The 10171-nt window shown below is 36.8% G+C and overlaps 1 protein-coding gene across 1 annotated transcript; it reads right to left on the bottom strand.

Annotated features, from left to right (window-relative positions):
- Positions 1-523: 523 nt before the first annotated feature.
- On the bottom strand, positions 524-4412 carry LOC113575373 (angiopoietin-related protein 5-like). Its single transcript, XM_027006841.2, has 5 exons — positions 4339-4412; positions 2750-2879; positions 1882-1999; positions 1117-1302; positions 524-876 (listed from the first exon to the last, which is right to left on the bottom strand). Exons 1-5 carry the CDS (start codon positions 4410-4412, stop codon positions 575-577), a joined length of 810 nt encoding a protein of 269 aa, XP_026862642.2. The 3' UTR covers positions 524-574.
- Positions 4413-10171: the final 5759 nt, after the last annotated feature.

Genomic DNA, 10171 nt, shown 5'->3' with positions numbered 1-10171 from the left:
GAACCATCCTGTCCTGCTTGGCTTGATAGCAAGGAGCTGACCATTCCATTTCTGATCATAGCTAGGAAAGATTTTACTGATGCTGTCCAGACAACTTTGTGGCCACTCATGTTGGGTAGTTGTTTATCCAAAAGGTTTACCTTTTAAATAACTAAATGTGCTATATTGGAGAAAGTTCTCACATTTTTCTAACTTGGACTCTGAAGTCTATAGGCATGTAACACTTGCATACTACAATAGGAAATGGGTCATCTAAAGTTTGATACAGCCAGAAAGGGCTTAGGCCAAGAAAAACCTTAACAGGGGCACAAAGTGGGATTATTTATTTATTGCCAACCATTTAGATGTTCAGTTCATTTTAACTATAGATATATACACCTGCTTTTCTTTAAGAAATGAGGTTGGTGTTATTTGCAGCATATATACAAAATTTGCCTTGCAACAGTAACAAAACAGAATGAAAGACCTACAAAGTCAAATCTTGCCCTATTGAAGTGTGCAGGCTACTTAAAATTGCCATAATTTTACTGCTGGTAAGATCATCTTGTTCCTTCCACTTAGGAATGTTCAGCGTTCACACAAACTTGGCCATCATGCACGTTGCCTTGGCCGAATAGGGCTCAGGACCTTTCCATGTGTCCCAGCGGAGGCCAGATGCCCAGCCTCGGTTATTTCCAGCTGGGTACCAGTTACCATTGAGGTTGGCCGAGCCACAACGGCTGAACCACCAGCCTCCACTGCCCTCCATTCTGCTGCAGTCATTTATGGCAATGTCACCGAAGATACATGGGGAGCAGCCATCATTGTCATGGTCAAGTGTGCTGAAACCATAACCATCCTGTTCAATGCCAGCATATGCACCACGGATGGCGTCACCTTGGAAACAGTTACAGGAGAGGATTATTATATTAAAAAAAAAAAAAAAAAAAAAAAGAAAAAAAAGAAAAAGAGCCTGAGAAAGTTAGCCACCTTGTCCTCAATCACATGCAAGAAAAACAGTGAAAAACTAGTTTGAATTGAGTTACAATTCAAAATATAGTAACTGAGAACCATAATGTGCATGGCTGACCAACTGCAACATGTAAAGCATAAAGATATAAATTGCAGTTCACATACCTGCATTTCCACTGTAAATGCCAACTTGCAGTTTATAGCCCATTCTCTCATTGCCAACACTGAAGTTTTGGTATTCAGCAAAGGCAGAGCCTCCTTCAAAGTCCCAAAGATCCACTCTGAGAACTGAATTTCTGTTTTTGCCTTTGGTTAGAGCCCAAACTTTGTCCAGGCCCAGCCAGTGATCCTCTTTAATAAATAAATAAATAAATAAGAGAAGTTAACAAAACCCCTAAACATTCATTCAGAACTTGACGTAAATACTTGATTTACAACCTTTTGTCATGTCCAGGTGAATGATTAAGGTACACTTTGTGACTAAATATTTAATATGGTAGAGCATTATTCCACAGAACAGGGCATTCTATGTTTCAGCCTTAAGGAGCCAAGAGCCTATTTAACAACAGTTTAAATACCCACATAGAAACAAGAAAGAAACATTTCATACTAGTTTTAGGGTGTGTGAACCCTAGCCACCCCTCCACTAAGACAAATATCTACAGAGTGTCTTCTTTTCCGGGTGGGGGGGAGAGAATGACACATGCTTGCCTCAATTACCATGCAAGGGTTTGAATACTGCTCAGCAATTGATTTTACTGACAAAATGACTTAAACAAGTTTGCAAATGCTCAACCCTCAAGTCCAAATTATGCAGATTTACTCAATGGCTCTCTTCCCACTACAACAGCAAGAGAGGGGCACAGCAAATTGTAATAATTTATATTTCAGTTGTTTTTATGTGAATAATTCCTGATGCTTAAAACTTACTCTGACACTTTCCAAACCCTTGCTTGTATGCTTTCCAGTTCTGTCTGAAGGAAAGTTGTCCTCCTGTCCTTCTCTGGATAACAGTCCAACCACCATCCTTTAACATCTTACAGTAAACCTGGATACAAGTAAACAGTTTATGCAAGTGGGTCAAGTTCAACTATAATGGCTGATCCAAGTTAGACCAAACAAAAACAGTTACAGTTTAGCAGGATATTTAATGAAAATTGGGGGGGGGGGCAGTCTTAGGACCACTCTTGGCAACAGTAGTTTTGCTGATCCAATGGGACTCCCCTCTTCAAACTTACTAGCAACTTTAAAAACCCAAAGTATACTTAATGAATTGATTAATATAGTCTAACTGCACACTGGTCAAAAATGCCTATGGCCCTTTCGCTACAATGGACTGTTAAACATGCAGTCTAACCTGCTCATCACTGGTCAGTTCTGTCCACAGGACCACTGCTGACCAGATGTTATTTGAGCAGTGAACCACTCAGCATACTAGTGGTATGATGGTGGGTTTTCAGCTTGCATGAGTTCATGTATATTGTGGTTATATAGGTCTGCATCACCGCAAAAACAGTAGATTTGGAAAATGGGTAAAATTGTTGTTTCACTAAAAATAAAATTTGTAAAGTCAAACATGGTGTCTTTCAAGCTTACAAAAAATAGATTCATGAGCATGCGTTTTATTTTTTCATAATGGACGCCCAATAAAAATGACTTCTACTTGAAAAGCACCATGTGGTATTTTCATCTACTTCTAAGGAACACAATTACACCTCGTTTTCATAAATGTACCAAGTCTCATGTGAGCCACTTGATTTGAGGTGTTCTATTAAAGTTGACTACACTTTGTCATCACCTCAAAAGACCCTTTCACTCCAGTTGGCCAAATGGTGTAGACGCCACTTGTTGCGTTGGGGGAACGTGTCTTTATGTTTGTACAGTCTGTCCCTGAATATGAGAGAGAAAGAGAAATATTCAAAGCAGCCCTGGTGAAGTGTTAATAGCTCCCTTTTGTAGAGTATCTAACATCCAAAAGAAGAGTTTAAAGCCACACACACTTCAACTTTTGACATATCATTTATTCAGAGCAAAATATTTAAATTAGTATAAAATGTATTCATGCTTTTGGGGAATTGAGCCCATGACCACTGAAACTCACAGTAGAAAGTCAAATAAGGATATGTGGAGCTAAACTTTTTTTACACGTTTCATACAGATCCAAGAATATTCAGCATTATAGCCTTTATTTCAAACGTGATTAGAATTGGATATGACCCAAGTATTATCCATAGCATAACTGCATGCAAGGTGCATGTTTGTTGTTCAGTAACATTGCCCCACTGTTTATGGCAACAAACTGCTGGCACCCAGATGTGTATTTAAACTCTTTATTCCAGTGTACACAGCCACACAGTTTTCTAAATTAACTTTGCAGTTACTGGCACATCTTTCGTCCAAGAAAACATTCCTTTGCTTTTTGTCCATGCAGAACATCTGATACCTTGGTCTTGGTAGAATTCTGTTATGGATGGTTTTGTATATAAACAAATTGTTGCAACGCACAAGTCATCCCATATTGTATCCATTTACCACCTCTGGTTTGCACCATCTCCATTTCTGCCACCCGAATAAACATTAGGGGAGCGTTCTAATAAACAGCCAATTTCTTGGGAAAAATACTTGAGTACTCTTATGGAACAGAGGGGGAAAGGAGGAATGCTAAACAAAATCCAAAAAAGAAACTTTGGGAGTATAATAACTCACCTTTTATATCTACAGAGCCCAGCATTTGCTGCTCCTAAGGACAAGACAAGGTTATTTCTAATAGCACATCGTCTACACCACTACATTCATGGTGTTTACAAATAAGGGATAAACTTTTTAAAAGTGGAATTGTTAACATTAACATTTAAATGAAATACATAATTATATAATAGAATAAAGCACATAAAAAGTAGGCAATAAACAGTAGTACAATACTGAGAACCAGAAACGGTGCCCAACAAAATCTGACTGAATAGGTAGGATTTCAGTTTAGAAATGTCCAAGTGTCAGGGCACTTAAGGTTCTTTGACAGTCAGTTTCATCCAGAGCAGCCTAAAAGCTAATCACTGCTTCTCTGTCCTTAGTGTTTAGCTATAACTGATGAATTCCTAGTGATTCAAAAGTCCCACTAAAGTTATATTGCCTGTGCATTTCAGTTATACACTTTGGCCTCAAGCCATGTATCAATTTAGAAATTAGAGAAAAAAATAAATTAATGTAAAAAAAAAAAAAAAAAAAAAAAAAAAAAACAATTCTTAAAATCAGCCTCCAGTGCATTATAAAATTTATTTTTAAATTGCCAGACTTCCCATTAGGAGCATTGACGGATACCATTTTGTAAAAGTACATGTATAGAACACTTGTAATAGATGGTGAAAGGGTGTTCAGGTACACATTCAGATTTCCTTCATTCTTACCAGGGAACTGGGTGCACACAATGTCACTAAAAGTAATCCAACCCAGACCAGAGCCATTCTCACTATGTAGATCAGAGATGAGAAAAAAAGAAGAAAATTAACATTAAATTATGCAAAGCTCCATTGCACCACCATGATGATTCATAATTTAACTGTTATTCCATTTCATCAGTTTTATGTACCATTGCCACATGAATTGACTGTACTTCTGGAGACCACCACTGTAAAGGTATGCTAGTCAGTGCTCAGAAAGTTACAATGACCCCATGCTGTCATTGGCGGGATCAATGAGGGCACAAGCAGGATCAAACTAGTAGTGGCAAGCACTGCAATATTTATAGAAATTAACTGAATTTCATTTTAATTTGGATGGGACATGACCAATGCAGCATCATAATCAAAACAGCAAACCTAAAACAGCTTATAGAACACGTTCTGTGTAAAAAGGTAATTGAACCTAACCAGATATGGTTTCACAATTTTTCACCTGATGGATACAAGAACTGACTACACTTGTGGTTCTTGCCAGAGACCACCCTCTTCATTTTCAGTTAACACTGCATAAAGTTATTTCAGTGTCATGAAAAACAGGAAACACAAGAAAATGCATCCTTCAATACTAAATAATCAAACCCATCAGTAATTACTACTGCCACTTTGACTCCCCTACATTCAGTGTACCTACCCTACAGTGTAGAACCACCTGTTCTCCCAACAGAAGGCTTCCTTCTAAAAAGGTACTTAATGCAAGGGTCACAATCAACTACACAAAACATGGTGTCTAATGGCTAAAAAGACTTTAGATTTTAAAGTCCTAAGGAAATAAAAAGATTACACTTAAATTCCACCAGTTCTGTATATGTAGACCTGCAAGGTTGTTTACCACATTTCTAAAGCATAATGTTTTTGCAGCAGAAAAATACCTTCCAAATGACAATTCAGATCAGCCTAGGTTTCCACATCTTGCAATTTTACAGCTTACAAACACCATAAACAAAATAACTGAAAGTGTACAGGCTGTTAAAACCAGCCAATAGCTCAGTAATGCAGTTACTAGTTTAATAAGGTTCCTGAACTGAATAATAGACTCATGACAAAACATTGTTTGCTGATTAAGTATTAGCAACACTGACGTGATGGCAAGAAATGGGTGTTGTGATAACTAGTCTTAGTAAGATGCATTTTAATAAAATTTGGGGCAGATTTACTGGACAGTTTGCCACTCAAAATCGAATTTATTGACCACCACCTTCATGATAAAGCAGGGAGACTACTTTAGCTACTAGGATGGACACTAGAAATACCAAGGGTCTAATTGTATGCATCAAATACTAATTACTGGCATATTAAAATGAGACCACCATTAGGTCAAAATGCTGTACATATTTATTTTGACAGGATTATGTATATGCTAAAACATGAACATTTAGTCAAAGTGCTGCAATATTGCGAATTTAAAGTCAGTACCTTGACATGTTTGAGAATTTTGCAAATTTGTCAGTAGTTGTTTGAGAGTTATCAATACACTACCATTGCTTTTACTTGTACGTTAAAAAGTATGATTTTGCTTCTTTGATGAACAGTTAAACACCACATCCAAACAACTATTCTGCAAGTCATTTGATATACTAAAATCTTTCTAAGACAAGCCAAATCTATACGACAATAATCCATTTCATGTCTTGCCGAAGTTTGTGACAAAACGTAAATCTTTGTTTATACAGAATAGTAAAAGGCACAATACAATTTTAATAGCATAGTACTGTCTAAATATTTAAACTCACCATGCCTGAGGTCAAGTGTCACAGCATTAACAGGGAGTTGCCATTTTGACAGCAACAAGCATTTGACCCTGAACACAAACCGCAGAATAAACCAGTGCCAATCCCACTCTAAATAGTAGCGACATTCACAAGACACCACACACCAAAGTTCAGTACACTTACAATGTACCTGTACATGCTGACCCACCCATTTCACAGCTTGTCCGAATATTCTCACTGAGGAACCATTCTACATGCCTTATTGCATCTTACACAGGAGTCTAGTCTTGAGGAGACATGACTTCATCTGTCAAATTTGTAAGGTCACTTCAGCTGGTTCATCAGGCAAAACCACTCATGGCAGCTATAATCCACCACAAACATTCAGCATATAAAATCAAGCATGGACAACACATTCACAAGAGGTAAATAAAGTCTCAGTATACTTTTTAAACTCAATTAATTAAAAAGTATACTGAGAGTACTAATCCTTCAATACTTAAAAAAAAACAAAAACAAAACAATTGGAACCTTACAACCATATAATGTATAAAACCGCTGATAAGGATTTTGGAAATAATTCTAAGCTTTCAGCAGCAAATAGCCAAGCTTCGTTTATGAATTTGTTTTCTACGGGATAAGAAACACCATAAGTTTAGACACAGACTAGCCCTTTGAACAGTGAAAAATTGTATGGACAACACTACAAAATAACGGACTAGAATTAACTACCTTTGGGTTTCTTTAAGGTCAGGGTAGCCTAATCCAACAATTCTACAAGCAAGACGTTACATTAATTTGTGTCCAACAATTCGTTGTCTACGGGTGGCAAATTAAGATATTACAATTTTTAAACAGCATGGTGTACCTCTTCTTGCTTAAAAACAGTACAGCTCTACTTGTATAGAGCGCTTAAATTACGTCTTCCATGTAATGAATTAAGCCTTCCCTAAACGTAGTATATAAGGGAAGTAGAATTATTAAACCTTTTATTCCAAAACTGAGCTTACCTTTCCCGGGTATTCATGATGTCAAACTTAAAAGTTCCGTCCCAGCTCTTAGTTTTGGGAAAGCAGCATAGACCGACACTATTTTGCCTTTATTTTATTCCTTCAAGAAAGGAATAAAATATGTGCAGTTACGCACGGAACATAAAACAGAACCACTAGGTTGTCTAGCAAAACTAAATGCCAGCCTCACAATTTTATTACCATCGATACGATAAATCATCCACAACAATGCTACCTCCTAGTTGGTTCACACGAGTGAACAGCCAAACAAAACGATGCACCAACACGTGAAAAGACAAAATTGTAAGCCAGTTAACTGTACCACTAAAATACGAAAAAGTGAAAACTATAAACTTATCAGTTTTTCCTCGCTATCTGTAGGACTAGTGGAATACCTTTTGTTTTCTACGAAAGCAACGATAAAGGGAGATGTCGCCACCGTAGATGTCGTCAGTCTTATAAACCTTACAGCTCAGAGTGTTCCCGGCATACTGTTTTTAAAATTGAGAGGAGCCCATTTGATTGGATATTGTAGTAGCACGACTATCCACACCTGTCGATATTAAAGATTTAGCCATGCTTTTTTTTTTACGACAGGTGGATTCAAGAGAAACATTAGAAAATTGCGCACGAATGTTGGCAACGGAAATGGAGATTTGTGCCATTTATCCACAGTTTAAACCCCATTTATTTAACAGCTAAATTATAATTATGTAAAGGTATTGTATGTATGTGGGTCAAAGGATTATTATTATTCTACCTTTATGTTTACACAATGATGGTGCGTATATGAAGGCATTTAATATTTAATAAGGTCCTTCAAAATAAAGCTCGTATAATAATGGAATCTACTGTAAGTCCCTACGCGAGTCCCTACGTATCGGTGAGTTACCCTGTTCATTATTATGCATCCATTAACGCAAGCTTATAAACAGTATAGGTAACAAACATTTGAGATAAACAATAACATTTGTGCTCAATTTCCCAGATTTTAGAACAGCATTTATTATTGTGTTTCTAACAAACATAAACAAATCTCAGTACTTGCATTCTACTCTATACGTCTTTTCCTACTGCCTCATGGATATATTGTAGCTAGTGAAGATGCGTATTTCACTTGCATGGAACTAATCATATGATATATGACAAATTAGGTGGCTGCTTTAAAAATATTCAGTTTTGTTTATGACAAGTTAGAAGCTAATCTCCAGTAGCTAACAGACTGCTGATGACAGTACATCTTATTAAGCAATATTTAGCAATAATTGGTTTCCAATATCCTGACTTCACAGATTTTTGTTTGCAGCTGAAATGCCATTTCCTGGTAGCCTCTTTGTACCTAGACATTATGAAAAACTGGCATTTGGGCTTCCTACTTGTAAGCTGCTTGTTGTAAAAGCAGCGATTTCTGTCATACTGTAGACAATTAAATGTGGTTTGAGGGACAGTAAAGATACATTAGCTTGTCAATGCTGGAATGAGATAGGCTCATTCCATAGTGCAGCCAATCTGCACTATTTCTGCCATTATGTGAAGTGGGTAAGAGCTTAATGTCATAGTATACCAGTCAGTAAAATAAATGCTAAAGCTTTGTGTTTGTTTGGAGCACATTACTTTCAGCATGCAATTATAGCAGGCATAGATGTTGTGCACATCATTATCTAATTACAAAAAAGAATTGCATCCTGTGAAATGATGTAACTACCATTGTAAAATGTGAAAATGTAAAAAAAAAACCAAAAAAAAAAAACAGTTCATAAAGTTAAATGCAGCATTAGTCTATACCAAGGCCCAGCATGCTCATATCGTCTGTGTTGAGGACCCCATGACAGAAACCTACACTGTTACAGAGCAATCAGTCTGGCAATCTGTACAATCATCTGCATGGACCAGAAGACATACCTACTGGAACAATGATGAGGCAAATAATAAAGTTTCCTTCTGTTCAAATGACTTTAGGTTGATACATCGATACACATTAATATATTGCACATAACTAATATTGGCATTATGTATAATGGTTTTTTACTTATATGGTCATCATATGGTCATCAGCATTATAAATGCAAATACCCAACAGGTTGGAATGATCACAGTGATGTTCTTAGAGGTGCCAACCTATCTGAAGAAAACAGCATTCCTTGCCTTGCATTCAGTGTGCCCTGTCAGGATTTTGGAGTAGAATGTCTTGATGGTGTAATTTAGGAGTTGGGCCTGCATTCCCATAAAGTCATTGACTGCGTGGAAGATTTCAAATAAACCAAACAAGCACTAATGGAGAGATGCGGACATGTGGCTCAAGAAGTAAATGGGGTTATAAAAAATAACGGATATCTTGAGAGATCCATATCTGGAGGATAAAGTGCCTGAATGGAAAAATAATCTAGGTATACCTTTAGTTGACACAAAAGGACAGCATCTTTGTTTCAAACCAGGAAATAGATGGAGTGGAAGGTATGTCTTCATAATGGGTCTTTGATTTTTGGAGTAGGCTCAATGCACATCCCTTAGCCACTTAACTGTAATAACAGCTGTGTCCAGCAGATGGCACTGTTTATCCAACAAACTATTTGGCCTACATGACTGGAAAACAATGTTAGATTATAAAATAATTTCCTCCCTAATATGTATGTCTGTATTTTCCTGTAGTCCAACTAATAACATGTTTTTTTACTATAGCTTTGTGACCATGACTTTTCAGCACTCAGTGTACATGACACGACTTAACAATAGCCAAAACTTTTGTGTCTCTACAAAGAGAGAAGATAGTCATCTTTCATCCATACATTTTCAATAAATATCTGTCATTCCTCTTTAAATGCATGCAGCATTTGCAGGGTTATTACTCTGATTAATTATTAATTTGCTGTCACTGTAAATGACCAATATTCAACACTGAATGTGGTTTCAAATTGCAAGTATGTAACCCAGTGCTTTGGTTTCTGTCTGCCTGCATTAAGTATTGAGACAGTATTTGGGAAGGATTAAAAGAAAGTAAAATCACAATTTGCAATACAAGCATTGAGAGAAGAAATCAAAAACA

The sequence above is a fragment of the Electrophorus electricus genome, chromosome 2, assembly GCF_013358815.1.
Source record: "Electrophorus electricus isolate fEleEle1 chromosome 2, fEleEle1.pri, whole genome shotgun sequence".
NCBI lineage: Eukaryota > Metazoa > Chordata > Actinopteri > Gymnotiformes > Gymnotidae > Electrophorus > Electrophorus electricus.
The sequence above is the reverse complement of the archived record's forward strand: the minus strand, read 5'-3'. Positions and strand labels throughout refer to the sequence as shown.